The following is a 21,286-nucleotide window of genomic DNA, read 5'->3' as shown; positions in this document are numbered from 1 at the left end:
AACTCAGTTATAAACTCCAAAAAGGTGCAATTGTAGTCAGGGGATGAAGAGAACTTAACCTCTGCCCAGTCCAACGCGCGGTCTGATAGGTGCGCAATAATGTAAGAAATCTTAGTGGAGTCGTGAATGAATCTAAGAGGAGAGTGATTGAACTGAAGTGTACATTGCATTAAGAAACCCCTGCATTTCTTAGGATCCCCATCAAACCTGGGTGGATTGGGCAACGGATAGTCGGAAAACGTGGGCTGGACTGGAGGAGCAGGATCTGGAGCTGAAGGTTGGGAAGGTTCTCCTACTGGATCTGGAGTCTGTGGAAAACGTGAGCGAAGAAAATCTGTTAGTTCAGCCAGGCGACTGTTGGTTTCAGCCTGTCGGTTACCCAGGTCTTGTAAGGCAGCCTCATGCTTCTGTATAGACGCTTGTTGTTGGTGGAGAGCTCTCTGGAAAGTTTCTGCTGGGTTTTCAGTTTGGCCAGAGTGTTCTGTCATGCTTGGTCTAATGTTTTTAGCCCACATGCAGAAACCCTCACAGAGAGATGGGTGAAAAGAGTGTTTATTGTAAAATACAAAAAATCAAACAAGGTAGCCCGACTAGGGAGGTCAGCGGGTCGGAGTCCGGGTGCGTCTGCACACAAGGGAATAGAGAGGTTAAAATGGTTTCACGGGGGGGGGTAGGGAATGGAGATAACCACTGGTTGGGAGTACAGATCTTACTTGGACAATTGGGTGGAGGAACGGGGTTCCAGGCAGTGGAGAGAGCTATGGAGGCAGGTTGGGAAGGATCCAGACGTTGGAGGGTGGCAGGTCAGGTGTGTCCCCACAGGGGAGCAGCTGAGTCGGCAGCAGAGGCGTCACAGATGGATTCTTCTGAACTGGTGGGCTCCAAAGGGTTCCTGAGGGTAAGGTCACGAGAGTAGGTTGAGAACCTGAACAGACTCGGGTCAAAACACAAGAAGATTTAGTCAAATCACACTGAGGGGCTCGAGTACCAAAACTGGCAAACACTCTGGCAAGGAAGTGTTGGCTGTCTGCTGGTTATATAATGCTCCAAACGATGATTCCCCTCAGGTGCGGGTAGTTGGGAGTCTGCGGGCACGCCTCTCCAGCAGAGTGACCCGATGGCTCCCTCAGGTGGACTGGTGAAGTACTGAAAAGGAAAAAACTAATCCCCACCACCTGGATCCTAACATAAAGTTTAGCTGTTTTGTTTGTATTTTTACAATTTTCATAGAAATTAACACCAACTTTTACCACTTTGTATAGAACTGATGAGTTCAATGAGTTAAAGGTAAACTGTGAGGTCAGGTGCCATCTATAAAATGCCCATCTTCTCTTAACCCCCCGCCCTTTTTCTGCTGTTTTTTTTTTTTTTTGTCTCTCTGATCCAAAGGTTGTGATCGGTTTGCTGCAGTGGGTGGAAGCTTCATTGTTCCTCTGGGATACGAACTAAAACCTACCGATACTCTCAAGTGGAAGTTAAATGGCAGCATAATATTTAATAAAAAACCAGGAAGGATATCTATTGGAAAAGAAAGTGACGTTAATGCAGACGGATCCCTTAAACTGGTAAACCTGAAGGAGAACCAAGCAGGACTTTACACCTCTGATGTTTTTGATGAAAATGGAAAATTACAGACTCTAAAGAGCACAAACCTATGTCTACTGGGTAGGTACAAAATGTCTTTTAGGTTCACATTATTTATCTATTTTTATCTTTTTCTTTCGTTCCCCATTAAATCTGACTGGTTTCTTTTTCATCCACAGATTGTGACCAGTTCGCTGCAGCAGATAGAAACTTTGCTGTTCCTCTGGGATGCCAACTAAAACCCACTGAGTCTTTGAAGTGGGAGTTCAATGGAAACACATTATTTTACAAAAGATCAGCAGAGGTAGTTATTGGTAAAACAGAAGACATAAATGAAGATGGTTCCCTCAAACTGATCAATCTGAAGAAGAACCAAACGGGACGCTACACCTCGGAGGTTTTTGATGAAACAAGGAAAGCACGCACCATGAAGGAAACAAATCTATGTGTGATTGGTTGGTACAAAATGTCTGATATGCTTGTCATGGTTTTAGTATTTCCTCAATAACTTCTGGTCTCTTTGCTCTAATCAAACCTCCTCAGATCCTGTGAAGAAGCCTAAAGTAAATGCAACATGTCAGGATGGAAACGTGACGTTTCGCTGCTTTCTTGGTCCAGTAAGTAATTATTTCTCTAGAACGTATTTGTTTTAGTTAAGTTTCCAAAGATTATATGTTTTTCTTTTCCCTATTTGTTTTTACTGTAGCAACCTAAGGATGCAAAGTACGAGTGGTTTCTAAACGGTGCCAAGATGGAGGAAAGGAATTTGACTTTTGAGATAAAAGCAGCAGAAAATCAAGCTGAGCAGTTTGTTTGTAAAGTTTTCAACAAAGCCAGTTTTGAAACCAGTGAGCCTGTTGCTAATAATTGCACTAACATAGGTCAGTATTTATGGTGTGGTCAATTGTCCACCTAATAACTGCTGTCTAAAACAGGATGGAAAATCTATGGCCTACCTAGTAAAATACATTTTTTTTGGTTATTTATTGTTTTTCTAAGGTATCCCAGATGAACTGCGTGGAATACATTTCTGGGTTTTTAATGGATTCAGAATTGGTAAGTTTTTAAATTGACATAAATACATGAAATCCACTAAATGTCCATAAATCATGAACATTTTTAATAATAGTTGTGCTATAATGTTTCTAGTTTTGGTTCTTCTGCTGACCGTCACCGTTACCGTCTGCTGTGTCCGAGTTAAAAGGAAAAGAAAGACGCGACTGAGGAGTAACGTGTTATTGCACTTTATTAATCACTTGTTCAGAATAAGAACTTTGTAGATTAAAGGAGAATTTATTAGAATAATCTGAAATTGTCTTAAAGATCTATAAAGAAATAAGTTGCAATCATAACTGTGAGAAAAGAGTGTTTGTCCTCTGACTTCCTGTCAGGTTTAAAATAATGTCTTCACTGAGACTACGTCATAAATAACTGGTTAAATATTTGACTTTGAGTCCTAATTTCTGCCTGTCTCTAATCACTGAACAGATGATGTGGATCTTCCTTTGAAGCAGATCGAACCCGACAGCCGTCATCCTCACCATCTTCCTCCTCTTCCTAAACATCGTCCTCCTCATCACCACCAGCCATGAACCAAACAATGTTTCTATACGTTCAGCCGGTGCTGGACCAAGATCTGTACATTAGTGACATCATTTCTGTATTGGGTGGTGAAAAATGAAGACTAGTAGCGACAGATTTTACATGGGATTGTGGGCGGATCTCCAGCACTGCATAGACATGCATTTTATTTTTCTCTCACCGATTTGATGAATGTCATTTTGCGAAAATAAAAATTGATTTTGTTGCATCAATCAGCTCAAGGTTTCATTTTAGCAGCTGCTCTGACCAGAAACTCAATATGGCTCTAAAGCTGATAGACGTTGGTGACCCTCACCCATATCTCTGTATTATAGCTGCTGGACTGCAGTCTTCAACTCGGCCTATTTGTTCTTACAAAACTAGATGTGGGGCCTCCTGGATCACCTCCTTTCAAAACTAACAGAGTCTCTGACAAGACAAATGTGAGCTGTTGTTACAGGAAATAAGTTCAATGATTGAAAGTTTTTCATTTTGGCAAAATATGTGACGAAGACAACAACGAAGACAATGGCGTCGCTCTCTGTCGTCTCTGTTTTTTGCTCTGCTGTCTCCTAAGACACCAATCTATAAGATTCCTCGAGTCAGTCTTTGTTTCAAAAGAAAGTGTTTTTATGTTTACTTTGTCTGAGGACAATGCAAAAATCTTCCTTTCTTGGTGCATCTGGAACTAAAATCACCATCTAAGTCTGTCAAAAATGCATGGAGGTAAAACGAAGAAAACTGTTTAAGTAACAGAGAACCAGTGTTGACCAGGATGTTTAGGTTCTGCCTTGAAAAAATTGTATTTCCCATGAAAAGCAGATTGAGATAAAAATGCTTTTTGCAGTGTTTTCTCTGAGTCAACTGGCCAACCAGTTGATATTTTACAAAACATCGTCGTCATAGATACTTCCTCCTTGCAGCTGATGACTCAGTAACCATCACCACTCTGGTTCTTTTGCATAAATGTCTTAATCAGTTTCATATTTCTTAATGCTCAGAGGATTTATGTGCAGCATTAAAGCCACAAATGTTTTCACATGAGAACATTTACACTTTCTAAATATTTTGCAATTAAATGCCAGTTTTGACTTTTCTTTGCAACAAGTTCAAACTTGAATTACATTGCAACTGCACCATGAATATGTGGGAGGATTATTAAAATGTTTTTCGTTCTGATCTTTGCGCCTATGGAAGAATTTGTCACACCACAGGAAATGGTTAGAAACACCTAATGCAAATAGAGCTTTAGCGTGTTTTGAAGTGCTGCCAGCTGTCCTGATGAGCTCTGAGTTTGTAGTTTGTCAGTAGTTGCAAATGAACAGACTGACCGTTCTGACATTTTTATTTGTTTTGATCTCACAGCTTGATAGCAGAAGGGACTTTCTGATAAGAGGAATTAGTTGCACTAATTTTTATTTCGCTCTGTTTGTTCTTACTGCTTTCAAGTTGTGGCGCTGAGGACCGCTTCCGCTCAAAACCAAGAGCTCATGCACATAACCTGATGTGGCAGGAAATATCCTTGATGATGTCAAGTTGTTCTTTTCAGCCGAATGTGATGAGGAGGACGATGAAGATGGCATCGGACTCTGTGGTGTGTGTGTTTCTGCTCTGCTGCTCCGCCGTCGTCTCCCAAGGTACCGATCTGTTCCATAAATTTTATGTATTCACTTGATCAAAACTTCCATAATAGAAAATGTTTTGACTTTAAAAACTGTTTTTGTAATAATTCATATTCTGGCTTTTGTGTGTAAACTTCGTCCATGCTCCTAAAATTAATCTGGCTTGTGTGTATTTTTAGACCTTAATGGAAATTTGATCCAACATTTACCACTATTAAGACTTTTCTAGTGTAGTACTGACTGCAGTGAGTTGTTTTTGTATGTTGTGTATTGGTAGATTACAAGATGATTCATGTCTGCCATCTATAAAATGTCCATCTTCTAGGAAGCCTGCGTTTTTTTCTCTTTTTTTCTGACCCAAAGGTTGTGATAAGTTTGTTGCCATGGGCGGAAGCTTCAACGTTCCTCTGGGATACACACCGAAACCTACTGATGGTTGGAAGTGGACGTTTAACACCAAGACAATAATTTACATGAAAGCCGGAAAAGTAGTCATAAAGGATGGGGGTGAAACTCATGCAAACGGATCCCTCAAGCTGACAAATCTGAAGAAGGAACAAGAAGGACTTTACACATCTGAGGTTTTTGATAACGAAGGAAGAAAACTAGCCACGAAGGAAACAAAGTTATGCATAGTAGGTAGGTATAAATGTCTGTAAGTTGCACATTCATCTCTGTTTTAAATGCTCTACTTGATCTTTTTCTTTATTTCCTTATTGAGGAAAGCTGACTGGTTTCTGGATTTTGTCACGATTTTTAATATTTCCCCAATAACATCTCATCTCTTTGATCTAATCAAACCTCCTCAGATGCTGTGAAGAAGCCTAAACTGAGTGAAACATGTCAGAATGAAAGAGTAAAGTTTGAATGCGATCTTAGTCAGGTGAGAACTTATTTTTACAACTTTTTTAGCTAATGACCACAAGTTACAGTAACTTTCTTTGAAGCTTTGAGTATTTTCTGAAAATCCAAACAAAACCTAGAGGCTCATCAAAACTTATAAAGTTTTCTAAAAAGATTAGTCACTTCCATTCCTCCCTCTGTTCAGATGTAAATTATCTGTACGATTCCTTATGTGAATGAAAAAATATGTCATGTCTTCTAGATTGCCCCGGACAGCTTGACTCTATTTCACAGTAATCAGTCTTGTTTTCTTGTTCTTCTTTAGCAACCTGTGGATATAGTTCTTAAATGGCTTCGGAGCGGTAAAAAGATGGTGTCGAAAACAGAAAGAGTTGTTAAAAGTGCTGCAGACACAAAACGAGACAAATTTGTTTGCAAAGTTTCAAACAAAGTCAGTTCTGAAGAAAGTGACCCTGTCATTCATAGTTGTACAAGTAAGTATACTGGCTAAAAGATGCTGCTGCTCAATGTGCTCCATAATAACTTCCTACCTAAAACAAGTTGGAATAAAAATGCGTTTTTGCTCAGCAGTAAAAAATGTCTACTTGTGATACATTTTTCTAATCCTTGTTATTTCATTTCTTCCTGCTTTGTTTTTTTTAAAGGTTTCCTTGAGGAACTGCATGGAATCCGTTTTTGGGCTTTTAATGGATTCAGAGTTGGTATGTTTTTAAATTGACATAAATCCACGATACACACTAAAATGTCCATAAATCATGAACATTTTTAATAACAGTTGTGCTATAATGTTTCTAGTTTTGGTTCTTCTGCTGACCGTCACCGTTACCGTCTGCTGTGTCCGAGTTAAAAGGAAAAGAAAGACGGAACTGAGGAGTAACGTGTTATTTCACTTTATTAATCACTTGTTAAGAATAAGAACTTTGTAGATTAAAGAAGAATTTATTAGAATAATCTGAAATTGTCTTAAAGATCTATAAAGAAATAAGTTACAATCATAACTGTGAGAAATGAATGGTTGTCCTCTGACTTCCTGTCAGGTTTAAAATAATGTCTTCATTGAGACTACGTCATAAATAACTGGTTAAATATTTGGCTTTGAGTCCTAATTTCTGCCTGTCTCTAATCACTGAACAGATGATGTGGATCTTCCTTTGAAGCGGATCGAACCCGACAGCCGTCATCATCACCGTCTTCCTCCTCTTCCTAAACATCGTCCTCCTCATCACCACCAGCCATGAGCCAAACAATGTTTCTATACTCTCAGCTGGTGCTGGACAAACATTTGAATATTACTGAAAGCATTTCTCCTTTTTGTAGTGGCAAATTAAGACTCTCAGACAAATAATTGTGTCTTTGTGGGATTGAAACGAGCAATAAAATGTAATGAACAAAATGTTAAAAGTAAATAAAAAAAACTAGTTGTTGCCATGTAAAAGTAGATGTGGGGCCTTTTGGATCACTTCCTTTCAAAACTAACAGAGTCACTGACAAGAGAGATGCGTAAGCTGTTGTTACAGGAAATGTTACAGGAAAGTTCTTCTTTTCGGCCAAAGACAACAATGAAGGCATCGGCGTCGCTCTCTGTTGTCTCTGTGTGTTTGCTCTGCTGCTCCACCGTCGCCTCACAAGGTACCAGACTGATATTAAAATAATTTTTTAACATTACTACAGGTTGATTTTATGGAGCTTTTCTAGAGTTACAACTTCTGTGTTCTGTATTATTATCTCCATCTGCAAATATTTGCTCAAATGTAATAACGGGATTTTATTCAGCTGTTGTACAAAGTGTTCTGACTCAATTAACTTCCTGGAGGTCTGTGTGAGGTTAAACTCATAGAAAACAGTACTATCAAAAGGACCCTTATCCAAATTTACACGTAAATTGTTTCCTTATTTTCATAATTCAGATGGTTCATGTGTATTTTCATTTGTAGCTGCCAGTGGGTGGTTTGAGTTACTTATAGATTCTGAAATAATGCCAAACACATAGGAGTAAAAAAAGAAAATATTAACAATATTAGTGAGAAAACAGGCCTTCAAATTTGTCTTTTTACCCAGTGAGCTTTTTCAACCCTCCAGCTTATTGGCTGAAACCACTAACAAAAGCTTGTGAATAGCCAATGAAGCGCGATATGTTTACTAGCTGTGAGTTTTTCCCACACTCTGAAAGAGATCAAGTGTACTCTGTAAACAAGCTGAATTCAAATACAAAGCTTACCACTTTAAAATCTCTGAAACTGCTATTTAAAACTATTTAAGTGGTTTGTTAATAACTTCAACTACTATACTTTGCAATAAAGGAAGAATCCCTATTTTCTCAGATATTAGTGGGGGGGGGGGGTTTGTTGGGGGTTTTTGGACCATTTTCTTTGTTTCTGCCATGGTGACTTAGTCCATTTACTACCACATTGACTTTTATTGAATAGATCGCAATCAGTGTTTTTACATGCTTTATTAAACTATATTGGTAGAGTTGGAGATGATTGTTGTCTGCCATCTAGTGTCCATATTCAAACAATCCTTCTCTTCTCTTCTTTTGCTTTTTTTCTTTCTTTCTGATCCAAAGCTTGTGACCAGTTTGCTGCAGTGGGTGGAAACTTCACTGTTCCTCTGGGATACAAACTAAGATTTCCTGACACTCTTAAGTGGAAGTTAAATGGCAGCACAATATTTTATAGAAGAACAATGAGGATGATTGTTGGGAAAAATTATGATATTAATCAAGATGGCTCCCTGAAACTGACAAATCTGAAGAAGGACCAAGCAGGACTCTACACTGGTGAGGTTTTTGATAGAAGTGGAAGACCGCAGACCATAAGGGACACAAATTTATGTGTGCTGGGTAGGTACAAAAATATTTCTGCACAGTTTCCTGAACATCTATTCACATTTGAAATCTTGCGCCTGATTTTTTTTTCTTCATTTCCTCACTATTTTTGTCCAAATATTAAGTTCTCGGAAAACTTTAAAGCTGTGAGGTCAGGTTGTCGATCCAGCAGAAGATCTTAAACGTGCAGAATATCAGAATATTTCCCTAATATTGTCATGTATTTGATCTAATTGAACCTTCACAGATCCTGTGAAGAAGCCTGAAGTAAAAGCAACATGTCAGGATGGAAACGTGATCTTTCACTGTGTTTCTGGGGCGGTAAGAAGAACTTGTTTGTACGTCTTTTTAACCAACAACCACAAGACTTTCTGTGGAGCTTTGAATGTTTCCTAAAAATCCTCATCCAGTTTCTAGAATGATTATTCACATTCCTTATTCCTAAACATTTTAAGTACTCTGCTAGCTGTATTTAAAATGCAAAATCAGTATCTCACGTGACCCTGTCGAAGTACAAACCACAGGAAATTATTTTAATACGAGCCAAATATATCGCCTACTGATTTTCACCCTGGTTTCCGTTTTGAGCTGCGTTTTAATTTCCCCGCAGCAGCCTGCTGATGTGGAGCATGAGTGGCTTCAGAACGGCGCCGAGATGAAGGAAAACAGACGGTCGTTCGAAACGAAAGCAGAGGAAACCAAAGGCGCCGAGTTTGTTTGCAAAGTGTCCAACAAATTCATTTCTGAAACCAGTGAGCCTGTCATTCATAACTGTGCAGAGACGGGTAAATATGTCGTCTTCACCGTGGCTAATAGCTGCTGTTTGACAATGTGTAGCTCATAACCACTACCTAAAATAAGACGGAATAAGCATAACTGACCCCCAAATTGTGTGGCTTTAAGCGAAAATGTAATCGTTTTCCCCTTGTATTGTTTTTGAAGGATATCCAGATGAACCCGCTGGAATAAATATCTGGGTCTTAACTGGTGCCAGAGTGGGTATGTTTGTAGATTTCTATTAAATGTTATTTTATTCTGAAACATAGCCTACTAAAGCTACATACATCGTATATATTTGTGATAGCACAATCTCTGATGTGTTTTGCTGTCATTTTTCCAGGTTTCATTGTTGTGCTGACCGTCCTTGTCTCTGTTTGTTTTGTCCGAGTTGAAAACAAGATGACGATGGGACTGAAGGGTGATGTGTTAGTTTTTTTTTTTTTTTTTCATATTTTCAAACTCAGTTGTTGAAAGTAAGAACTTTTTTAAAAATATATTAAAGATTTGTTAAAAGCCACTATCTATAGTTCTCCGTAAATAACCAGATCAAAACTTCTGGAGCACCCCAAGGCTTGATGTTGGGCCTACTTCTATTTCTACTTTTATGTTCAAACATACAGTGCCAGGCCTGGCCATTGCCTTTGTATGCTATTCCTCTCAAATCAAATCGCACGTCACAGCTCAGGCTCGGCTTTCTCCCATTGACTTGGATTCCCTCCAGTAGAATTTCAAACGGGCCAATTAGCAAACAGAAGAAGTAGTTGACAATTATGTCAATTTTCTGCGCTGTTTTATAATTGAAAAAAGGTCAAATTGTTTAGCCAACATAAATTATGCAGCCAAGAAGCAAATTCAATATTTTTATTATTATTATTATTTAGGATGTGTTGCTGTTTGCTCAATTTATTCCACTTTGCATCCTAATTTATGCCTGATTTTTCATCTCTCAACAGATGAGGAGGAGCTTCCTTTGCAGCGGACCAATACAGAGCATCTCAGTCGTGATCCTCATTTTTCTCCTCTTCAACCTCATCACCTCCAGTCATGAGCCAATTTTTTTTCTTCTGTTTTACATACATATTTTTTTCCAGTCTCTGATTTGACGAGTACCTTTTTTTGCAAAAATCAAAACAAACTTTGTGTCGCCAGCCATCTTAAGTTTCAGCAGCTACAATTCGGACATATTAAAACTCATTGAAGTTTGTGATCTTGACTAATTTAAAAATCTTTTCAAGAGTTTTAACTCAGTCATTTTTGTTGTTGTTTTGGATGAAGGAACATAACATATTAAATATAAAATATTTTTCTGTGAATTGCGTATTCTTTAGTGAAGACGTTATCTGTACTACTGCTATATGGACGCTTTGAAACTACGCTAAATGCTGTAACGATAAAGTAATATTTCAATTGTTTTTGGGGGGGATTTTATGATGTAGAGCACTTTGAACTATATTGTTGCTGAAATCTGCTACACACATAAACTTGATTGATTGATTGATTGATTGATTGATTGATTGATTGATTGATTGATTGATTGATTGATTGATTGATTGATTGATTGATTGATTCATTCATTCATTCATTCATTCATTCATTCATTCATTGAAAACAACAAATATAAAAATGGTAAAAAAAAATTAATAAAAAGTTCCCCAACCTCCTATACACTAGTTCTGGTAAACTGTGTACCTGCTGCTTCTTTCCACAACTACAATTTAAAATCTGTTGAGTTTTCACACGCTTGACATGAAGTTAAACCTAGCAGGTTGGTATGCACAGTTAACATGTCGTAACATGTTTTTCCGAGCCGCCTTTGAAGCAACATGAGCAATAAGACGCATGTCAGTTTTTTTTAAAATCATGGCAGCAAACCAGAAAAAGTCAAATAACTCAGTTTAGTTTTTTCTCCCCCAAACTAACCGAGTGAGTATCAGGTAAATGATGACTGGCTAACGCCAATATTATCGTTTAGCTTATTAATAAGAACAGGCTACTAATTTTGTTACCTATGTTCAAAAGTGGGTAGTACTGGTTATATTTACTTGAGTAAGAGTAGTTTTATTGCACTGTGTGTTTTCCTTTTACTATAGTAACTATTTCTACTCTTGATTGATTTTGCCTTTAAAGAAATAGACTTCAGAGATGGGAAAGTTGGAATGTTGAGTAATTACTCAACATTTTATACATATCATTGTTTATATCCTTATTGGGTATTTTTGTATCAATAAACATGGCTACTTTTATTTGCACAGCTAGTTTTATGTATTTATATTAAAGTAAAAGCTCGTTTACTCAATCCTACTTCCCACGCTCACCGGGAACGATGGAAGGGTGGTTCGCCCTGTTTGGCGCCCTGGGCGCCCTGTTTGGCTAAGACCTGCTCTGTGTGTGCAGAAATATTTTATTGTTAGGTTTTCTAGTAATTTTCAACCTGCAAGATAAAGAGAGGGAAAAGAATCTACTATATCTTAACTGTGCGGGCATAAATAAGGAAGTTTTGTGAAAAATGTTGATGCTAATCTTAATTCTGAGAGCTCAGAACACCAAAGGAGCTTTAATAGCTTTAAATATGATTTTGAGGTCAACAATACCTACAGGCCTCTTTCTGAGCATCTTTATTGGTGGTTGCAGCTTAAATGATCTCATTGTTGAATCTGTAGGACAGTAATTATATTTAGTCAATGAGGAAAGAGAAGTAAATAAAGGCACACGCCTCTCCGCTGTTCTAAAAATGACATTTTCTGCTCGCTGTCTTTGTTCTTGCTGCTTTGAAAGTAGATCGGTGGGGGCCTCTTGGATCACTTCCTTTCAAAACCAAGAGCTCGTGCGCACGACGTGAGCAATACGAGCCGCTGTGACAGGAAATAACCTCGATGATGGAAAGTTCTTCTTTTCAGCCAAGTGTGAGGAGGACGACGATGAAGATGGCATCGGTTTCTGTCGTCTCGGTGTTTCTGCTCTGCTGCTCCGCCGTCGCCTCCCAAGGTACTGAACGAATAAAGAAATCACTTTTTGCTGTTGGGATTGGAAGATTTAACAATTGTTTTAAGGATAATGTTTCATTTTTAGGAGTTCTCAGAAGAATTCTAGATCTTTAACCTCTTTCGTTTTCATGTTTTCTGAAGCAGATATTTGCTCTTTTACGTGTCTAAAAATACAGATTAATCCACTTGTCATGTTTTCATCTGTTTCTGTTTAGGTTTTCAAGTAAAAAGATGAAACTTTTATACTAAATGTACTGCCTTGAAATGAAGGGAAACTAGTTAAGTTCTCAAAAAAAGTTTTACCCCTCAACTGAGGCAAGACAATTAAATGATTTCTATTCTGATTTTTCACAATTGAGTTTTTATTGCATAATGTTGTGTCTTTAGGGGCTGGAAAAGAAAACATAAAAGCTTTATGAGAGCTTTTATCCAATTTCGTTTAAGTTTTCCAATTTATGTTCTCTGTGATTTATTTTATGCTTTTTTTTCTTTTCTTTTTTTTAAATAAAAATCGGTCGGTTTGGAGTTACACGTGAAAGCAATGAGAGAATCAGAGTTAGGGGAAGAGAGCGCGAGCCAACAGTATAAGGTCCTGCTGGTGGTGGCGCCGGTCTGAAACCAGGTTACAGCGGGCAAACAGGAAGACGTGCAGAAACAGAAATGTTGAGGTGACCCTGCAGAATTACGGTTAAAGAAAGAACATAAGCACAAATTATGTGCAAACATTAAAGAGTTCAGCTTTAAAATAAAAGTTAAAAACTTTAAATACAACAAACATACCTTATAAAATTACAATTTTAACATTATTTGTTACTAAGATCCATTTTGGGTCAGCTAAACCAGGATTGCACAGTGTGTTAAAATGCAACCATCAATGCAGAGAGAGCAATATTTGTTAGAATATGATATTTAAAGTGCAATGCATGCACATTTTGCATTGCATTAAAAGCTGGAAATATTTTTTTTTTTTTTTTTTGCACTTGATGCTCAAACATTGAGTGTTTTTAGTGGCCAAGTTGCTAACACTCACAAAGCGTGATGAAGGCCAAGAGTCCGGAAATGTGGCTAACTCAGAACAGCATCAAAGAAGAGACTTCCTGGTGTCACTAAAGCAAATGTAAAAAAAAAAAAAAAATTATAATTTAATGTTGATCAAAACAATTAATTTAATCTACAGTTGAAACCAGGTTTTACATGTACCACATAAAACGACACAAGTTTTTTTATTCTCATTGTTCGACGTTAAATCAGACGCAACGTTTCTTATCTCTATTTAGCAAGAACATTTTTTTTTAGAGATTGTTGTTTTTGTAATTTTCCTCAAATTCAAAAGTTTACCTTCATTTGGTCAGTATCAGAAACGACTGTGTTTTGAATGTTTTGGACTTCCTTCCATGAGTTTCTCCCAGTAGTTTGTTGGAGTTTTGGCCCATTGGTCCAGACAGAACTGCTGAAGTCCATTTTGTAGACCTCCTCACCCCCCCCCCCCCCCCCACACCACACACACACACACACACACACACGCACACACGCACACACATTTTCAGATCTTCACACAGCCTCTCCATTGGACTCAGATCAGGGCTTTATGATGGCCACACCAAAACATTGACTTTGAAACAATTTTGGCTGTAAATTGAGGTTTGAGACCAAGCAGTGCCTAAGATTTTACTTATTGATGTCCTTTCATTTTGTTTCAATATTTCTACATAATTTTCTTTCCTCATGATGTCATCTGTTTTATGAAGTGCACCAGTTCCTCCTGCTGCTGCCACCCCCATAGTTCTCACTATGTTTTCTGGCATTTAGAAAACAGAAATGATTTCGATGAAAACAGCGAAAACAAGAGAAAACAAGAGAAATTTGGTCCAATTTAACTTCAGACAATGAGAGAAAATGCTTATGTGTCTTTTTATTTTCTTTTTATATGTAAAGATCTACGGAGTAGTCTGACTAGGGTTACATTTAGAGATGATTGAAGTGACGTGTTTCTGGTAATCACTGAGGAAAGTGGGCTGGATCTTCTAGCTGAGCGGTTTCTCCTCTAAAGGTCATGGATTTCATAACTTTGCGTCTTCTCAGCCTGGTATAAAACTGAAACAAAGCATCCAGCATCCACCGTCTTCTAGAGTTCAGTTGGAGGTTTCCCTTCAGGTTCTGTGCAGCCACCCGTTTGGTTTAGCTGCCGTCTCGTCTTGGTGCTACGAGGAAAAGAAGTTCTCTTTTTCTCAGAACGACACATTGTGTTCAGATTTTTCTTGTTAATCACACTTTAAATATCTGGAAGGATTCAGAGATTGTGAGATTGGCTTTGAGGTTAGAAGCACCACCGTTTTGGTTACAGTTGGGGACGGTTGTGGTTTTTAACGAAATATCCAGAGATCAGTCGGTCAGAGGTTCCTGCTTCCTTGTTCAGTTTATCTTTAATTTGTATTCTTCTGGTCTAACAAGACGTAAAAGCAGCTTGCCACAAGGAGGAACCCTGTTTTTATTTTTTTGCAGCTTCTTATTATCATACTGAGAGATTTTATACGAAATGGTGACTCAGGAAATGGTTTATTCACTGCGGGTTTTAACTTCACAGGGAATGAAACTCATTCAAAGGTATTTGGTAATTGCATACCATTTCTGTTCTTTAGAACTTTTGTCATGACTGAGAAAAGTTTCCATCCACCAGAGGAACTTTATTTTTAATATTAAACCAGAAAAATGACGCTGCAGCAGGCAGCCGCCCACTGCGAAGGGAGTTCAGGCTTGGGTAGTCAGAGAACCGTGTAGGAGTGTGTGCCGCTCAGTTTCTGTGGTGAGGGCAGAGAAAACAGGATGCAACACTCACATCATCCAACAGCGACGAGACGCTGAAACAAAAGATTCAACGCAGAAAGCTGCAGTTTCATTTTGACTCGAGGGCTTTGAATCCCAGGTAAACACTAAATGAAGGTAGTGCAAGAAATATTAGTGTAGCTCCATTTTCTGTACACTGTGCATCAGAAAAGTATTGACACCTTCAGAATTTTATCTCATTTGCAATGGCAAGCTTCAGTGCATGCTATGACCTGCAAATGGCCTGTCCTTGTATAGCTCTTTAGCAAGTCCAGAGGACCCCAAAGCACTTCACACTACATTCAGTCATTCACCCATTGACACACACATTCACATGCTGATTGGGTTGTTGGGATTGTGATTTACCAAGACAAGATAAAGTTGTGGAGAAGCTTAAAGCAAGTATAAATAAATTAGGATATAGGAGAATAAAGGGCTCTAGTCAGATAAAATCAAACTTGTTTTAATTGTCATGTAAAACAACATGTTTTCACATCATCTTTATTCATCCATTAATCCTGCTCTTCTTTTGTTTCTTTTTCTGTCTGATCCAAAGTTTGTAACAAATATGTAGCAACGGGCCAAAACTTCGACGTTCCTCTGGGATACACACCGAAACCTACTGATGGTTGGAAGTGGAAGCTTAACACCAAGACAATAATTTACATGAAAGCCGGAAAAGTAGTCACAAAGGATGGGGGTGAAACTCATGCAAACGGATCCCTCAAGCTGACAAATCTGAAGAAGGAACAAGAAGGACTTTACACATCTGAGGTTTATGATAACGAAGGAAGAAAACTAGCCACGAAGGAAACAAAGTTATGCATAGTAGGTAGGTATAAATGTCTGTAAGTTGCACATTCATCTCTATTTTAGATGCTCTACTTGGTCCTTTTCTTTATTTCCTTATTGAGGAAAGCTGACTGGTTTCTGGATTTTGTCATGATTTTTAATATTTCCCCAATAACTTCTCATCTTTTTTGATCTAATCAAACCTCCTCAGATCCTGTGAAGAAGCCTAAAGCAACTGCAACATGTCAGGATGAAAAAGTAAAGTTTGTATGCGATCTTAGTCAGGTAAGAATTTATTTTTTACTTCTTTTTAGCCAATAACTGCAAGATACCGTAACTTTCTGTAGAGCTTTGAATCCTTCTTGCAAATCCAGACAGACTCTTCATGCTTGTCAAGATTCAGACCTGTAATAATAATTTCTTAAATGATTATTCACATAAATTTTTCCTAAAGATTTCTGCTGTGTAATGGAAATTAGCCTGTTTAACCAAGCCTTCCACCTCATGTGGCCATGTCAAAGTAAAAGCCACAGGAAATCGTTACAATATGATACATTTTCTACCTTCTAATATTTTTCCAGGTATACCTTGTGATGTAAAAAAAAAAACATGTCTTAAATTGTCCTGAACAGTTGGACTCTTTTTTTTTCCAGTGAGAGTTTCCAATCAGTCTTTTATTTCCATTTTCTTTTAGCAACCTAAAGGTGTGAAGTATGAATGGTTTCAGAATGGAGCCAAGATGAAGAAAAATGAAAATCCTTTAAATGTTGAAGCAACAGAAATTAAATACGACAATTTCTTTTGCAAAGTTTTTAATGAAGCCACTTCTGAAACCAGTGAACCCGTAACTCATCCTTGTCCTAAAACAGGTAAATATTTTTGTCAACATGGCTAAAAGCTACTGTTGCATAATGTGGTCCATAACAACTGCTACTTAAAATAAGGTGGAATAAAAATTTTCTGTAAAATATCTAGATACGATACATTTTTCTACTCCATGTTGTCTGTGAAGCATATTTAATTTCTTCATGCTTTTCTTTTGGAAGGTATCCCAGGTCTCCCAGATGAATTGTGGGGAATAAATATCTGGGTTTATGTAGGTGGTGGAGGAGGTACGTTTTCAGTTTCCTTTTTTTTCAGACTACTTTTTTAAAAATAATTACTACACTTCTGATGAAAAATAATATCTTTATTTATGTTCAAAATTGGGTAGTACAGATGGCATCTTTGGACGCTATCTGCGAATGGAAGCTGTATAAATATGAGTTCTGAACTAACCTGATGGCAAGTTGCTTAAACACATTGCTGATCCATGCCATGTTTAAACTCGAGGGAAATAGAATGTAATATATAAAGTCACTACATTCTGATAACTTGATGATTTAAAGGAATTGTTTTGGGGACCATTAATCATGCCACTGGTGATTTTGTGAAAATATTTTTCAACAATTAGCCTTGAATAAAACAACCAGCTGAGTCATTTAACTTTTTTCTTATCATCTTCATCAGGTATTGTTATATTGCTGATCATCATTGTCATTGTTTGCTGCGTCCGAACTAAGCGAACAAGGAAACTACGCCTGAAGGGTAATGTACCTTATACTTTTAGTCAATCATGTCAATAGTCTTGTCATTAAAGGCTGATGGAAGCAGTTGTAACTGATTTAATGATCTGGAAAAACACCAGCACTCACCACTCTTCTTGGGTTAAATGATTAAAACTTCTGGAGCACCCAAAGACCCACTGCTTGTAAGTTATTTTTCTTATTATTATTAAGTATCATTCTCCTGTTGATATTTTTTGAACAGATGAGGAGGAGCTCCGTTTGGAGTGGACCAACACCAATCACCATCCCAATCATCCACCTCTTCCTGACCATCCTCCTCCTCATCATCCCAACCGTCACCATCATCATCACCATCACCACCAGCACCAGCAGCAGCAAGAGCAGCAACAGGCACCGGGCAACACCGGCCCTCGACAGAGCCGCTCCAAGCAAAGCCGCCAACCTCGAGCCCGAGCCCCTGAACCCAATGGCCAACCTCAGCCCAGCCCACGGAGAACTGGACAGGTAGGAGCCGCTTGGTTCCTTAAGGGCTCTAGCTCTGACTTTGACTGGATTGTTAAGATTAATTTTTACTGGACTTAGCTTAAAGAAAATGTTTCAGTGCTCAATCTGAACCTGTGGGTTTTCAACTTGTATATATATAAAAAAAAATTTTATCTGACCTTTTGGTTTTCACTTCCTTTAGACACAGAAACCTGCCAGTGACGCAGACGACGAGCAGCCTCCTCCTCTTCCTCAGCCCAGGAAGAAAGGCCCCAAAACGCAACTAGATTAAAAATTATCTGAGATAAAGTTAGACACAGACGTTTTATTCCTCCTGATTTTCTGGGCTGCTCCACTTCAATGTTTTTTTTTTTGTGTGTGTGTGTTCAAACTAAAAAAAACTTCAGTTCATGCAGATTAACAAACTACAACCTGCGATGTCATTGAAAAGCTTTAACGCTGAACTCAAACTAAAAATGTTCAAACTCTTTCTAACTTCTATTAAAATGTCACTTTTGATATTTTCTATGGAGGATAAATCAAGTTGAGTATCAAGTTTCCCATATATTGATGGGAACTTCCTTTCAGCTGGCTGAAAGACAGCTAGCTGTTCCTTGACAAACATTAAATAAGAGTTACATACTTATCTAGTTAACATTTAACCTCTCATCAATCTCCAGTTAGTGCTGTTTTCATACAACAGCTAACATGTAAAGCAGTGACTCATCGAGACTAAAAATATCCTTTTAAAGAGGTTTTTGGCAGAACATAGACAGTTTTAAACACAATTTAACGCATCAATTAAAGTGTGAAAAAGCCTCACACAGATGACTTTAGTTGATTCTAAGTCCTTTAAAAATTATTTTAAAGGCACTGAACACATCAGACAGTCTGCAACTGATTCCAAGAAAATGCAGCTGCATTTTGCAAACATCTTTTCCCAATTCATTTTGGACAATTTCAGAAGTAAAAGGCTCGTTTTAACTTCTTTTAAAACGAGCCTGAGGAGTCTGTTTACTTTAAGACTCCTCTTAGTCAAAAAAATACCATCATGGAGCGCATCGTGTGTTTAGTTTGCAAACCGTTAAATGTGTGGCTCAACAGGTAACCGCACGTTCTTCGTAATGTGTGGTTACCAAGACCACACATTACCAAGTATCGGTATTCTCTCGTTAATGTGAATACCAAGATATTTGCACTAAAAGACAAATGTAAATCTCTGAACATTCAATTTCAGAATTTGATCTGAAATTGATCAAATTCAGTCTTGAATTTGAAAACAACCGCAGTTTGGATTGATCTGATTGAAAAATAACGCTTATGGGATTTTCTTTTTACATAATTGAAGGCATTTTGAGGTTTACTGAAAGCCTGTTTTTGTGCCCTGTCAGAACGGTAAACAACTGTATCATCAGCATAAAGGTGAACATTTGAAACAAGAGCTTTAAGGTAGATGATAAAAAAAACTGCGGTCTAAGGCCTGACCCCTGAGGAACGCCAATTAAACTGTCAAGCAACCTACAAATTTAACCATCTGCCTGTACATATTCAGATCCACCGCAAAATTAGTTGCATAATTCCTACATCAAAAGAGTCTTTGCATCGATAAGTTCAGTCTTTGTAACTAAAATAACAGTAATGAATGAAATAAACAGCATCACACAGTTTAATATGTTGGATCACTTCTGCAGTATTATGAATAATTTATGCTTTTCTGTATATTTGAAACTGATCATATCGTTTATATATCTATGTATAATTTTTTTACTTTTTAATTTTCTAAGAAAATTAAAACATTGCTAGGGACAGATTGAAGTGGGAGATGTATTTTGTGGATACATTTTTCAGTTGCTGCATCAAACTATGTGAGAGTTTCTTTGTATGTGTGTAAAAAAAATTTTGTCATATAATTAATGAATTCTGTTTACTTTAAAACAAACTCCTCTTAGTCAAAAAAATACTATCATGGAGCGCATCGTGTGTTTAGTTTGCAAATGGTGGTCAACAGTAGAGATAGGCGGCTAAAATCATTCATTGGTATGTAAAAATTTGGAAGTAACAACCTTATTTTTTTAAAAACTAAAGCCTTTATCTTTCTTTTTCTTTTTTAGCATATATTTTAGGAAAGCAAATGTTGCATTTAAAAACTTGCGATGCGTTTCTTGTTCTGACGTCTTCTGGTATGCCAGAAGGCTCCAGCTTATTGGTGCGCTTCCATTTAGCCAAACTATCTAACTTTAGTTTCCCGATTTGGTTGTCTTTGTCTGCTTCTGGTTTCACCAAGTGGGAAAACTCTTCACCAAGAGTTTTCCTACTTGGTGAAATAATATGTCACTTGTCTTTATTTGGTGATGCATGTTGTTATACACAAAAGACAAAAGGATCTCAAACTCCGTTATTTATCTTTACTGTCTTTGTTCCATCATTGCATGCTGTAGTTTTTTTTGTTCTATTTGTATTTTTAAAAGTCCAAAAGTAAAAAATAAAAAATATAGCATGGCAGCAACTGCGATTTGACCATTTTTCAGACTGACGTTTTCACCTTTGCAAGCGGCTTCATTTTCAGATTGAGTGTGCAACCCGGTGATGTCTGCATCTTTCACCATATCCTGTGCATTTTTGCTGAAAATGTGTTTGTGGTTTGCTGCTCTTGTGTGCATTCGCAGCGCGCAGAGTGCAAGATCGCTATCGTGCTTTTGTGTCGACGTGGAGATGTTTTCCTGCAATTGGAGCAATAACTTTGATCGCCATTCTCATCCTCATTAGTCTTTGCATTCTGATTACCGGTGAGACTCAAAGTGATCTGGTAACTTGGAAGGAGTTAGTCACATTTGGTGCGTTGGGCTTAAATGCTGCCGCACCTTGCATCTTAACACCCACACACGAGACACTTTGTCATCCAGTGACAATGTTTAATTGTGTTCACACCTTTCAGCAACAACAAAAAAAAAAACACAGAAATAGCATCTTTAAAGGCTGTGGTATTCACAGTTTGTATGTTGCTACAGAGAAACAATTAAGTGTGCCTTCTCCAAAAAACATCAATGCAATTGTTTTCTATAAGTTAGCAACTGTTTCTTTGACATTTCTTATCCTTTTTGAAGATAATTTAGATGTTTCTACGCTTATCTAAAGATAAGATTCTATCCTGGAGGACGGTGGTTTTCTTTGTTTTAAAAACATAATTTGAATACCTAACCACCACTATCTGTGAAAGGATTGTCATCTGCATAACACTAATGTCTTAAGATTCTCATGGTCAAAACCTTAGTCAGTAGTTTTTTTTATTTACAGTGTGGCACATTTTGCAAAATAAATTCAAAATATTTTGGTTTGGTTTTAGATATAGAGTTTTTTTTAAAATCATTTCTGTATCTG

The 21,286-nt window shown here is 37.6% G+C and overlaps 2 protein-coding genes across 2 annotated transcripts in view; both read left to right on the top strand.

Moving 5' to 3' along the window:
* The window catches only part of LOC108166954 (contactin-1-like), a 14,312-nt gene extending 7,408 nt beyond the window's left edge, over positions 1–6,904 (top strand). Inside the window, exons 7-19 of the mRNA XM_081616156.1 lie at positions 1,390–1,665; positions 1,764–2,039; positions 2,128–2,201; positions 2,291–2,465; positions 2,584–2,640; positions 2,734–2,811; positions 3,073–4,802; positions 5,151–5,426; positions 5,597–5,670; positions 5,956–6,124; positions 6,296–6,352; positions 6,447–6,524; positions 6,786–6,904. Coding sequence (XP_081472282.1) covers positions 1,390–1,665; positions 1,764–2,039; positions 2,128–2,201; positions 2,291–2,465; positions 2,584–2,640; positions 2,734–2,811; positions 3,073–3,176 — 1,040 coding nt within the window. The 3' untranslated portion in view covers positions 3,177–4,802; positions 5,151–5,426; positions 5,597–5,670; ... (2 more) ...; positions 6,447–6,524; positions 6,786–6,904. The remainder of the gene's footprint in view (positions 1–1,389; positions 1,666–1,763; positions 2,040–2,127; positions 2,202–2,290; positions 2,466–2,583; positions 2,641–2,733; positions 2,812–3,072; positions 4,803–5,150; positions 5,427–5,596; positions 5,671–5,955; positions 6,125–6,295; positions 6,353–6,446; positions 6,525–6,785) is intronic.
* Positions 6,900–21,286, top strand: part of LOC103476902 (uncharacterized) — a 15,660-nt gene continuing 1,273 nt past the window's right edge. Inside the window, exons 1-15 of the mRNA XM_017308373.2 lie at positions 6,900–7,280; positions 8,218–8,493; positions 8,726–8,799; positions 9,089–9,263; positions 9,421–9,477; positions 9,599–9,676; positions 10,212–10,303; positions 12,120–12,243; positions 15,622–15,897; positions 16,069–16,142; positions 16,552–16,726; positions 16,904–16,969; positions 17,367–17,444; positions 17,667–17,929; positions 18,111–21,286. The exon at positions 18,111–21,286 is cut by the window's right edge and continues 1,273 nt beyond it. Coding sequence (XP_017163862.2) covers positions 7,091–7,280; positions 8,218–8,493; positions 8,726–8,799; positions 9,089–9,263; positions 9,421–9,477; positions 9,599–9,676; positions 10,212–10,303; positions 12,120–12,243; positions 15,622–15,897; positions 16,069–16,142; positions 16,552–16,726; positions 16,904–16,969; positions 17,367–17,444; positions 17,667–17,929; positions 18,111–18,200 — 2,088 coding nt within the window. The 5' untranslated portion in view covers positions 6,900–7,090 and the 3' untranslated portion in view covers positions 18,201–21,286. The remainder of the gene's footprint in view (positions 7,281–8,217; positions 8,494–8,725; positions 8,800–9,088; positions 9,264–9,420; positions 9,478–9,598; positions 9,677–10,211; positions 10,304–12,119; positions 12,244–15,621; positions 15,898–16,068; positions 16,143–16,551; positions 16,727–16,903; positions 16,970–17,366; positions 17,445–17,666; positions 17,930–18,110) is intronic.

This window comes from Poecilia reticulata, chromosome 2 (assembly GCF_904066995.2).
Source record: "Poecilia reticulata chromosome 2, P_reticulata-male-v2, whole genome shotgun sequence".
In the NCBI taxonomy this organism is placed as follows: Eukaryota; Metazoa; Chordata; class Actinopteri; order Cyprinodontiformes; family Poeciliidae; genus Poecilia; species Poecilia reticulata.
This window is presented reverse-complemented; position numbering and strand designations above follow the sequence as displayed.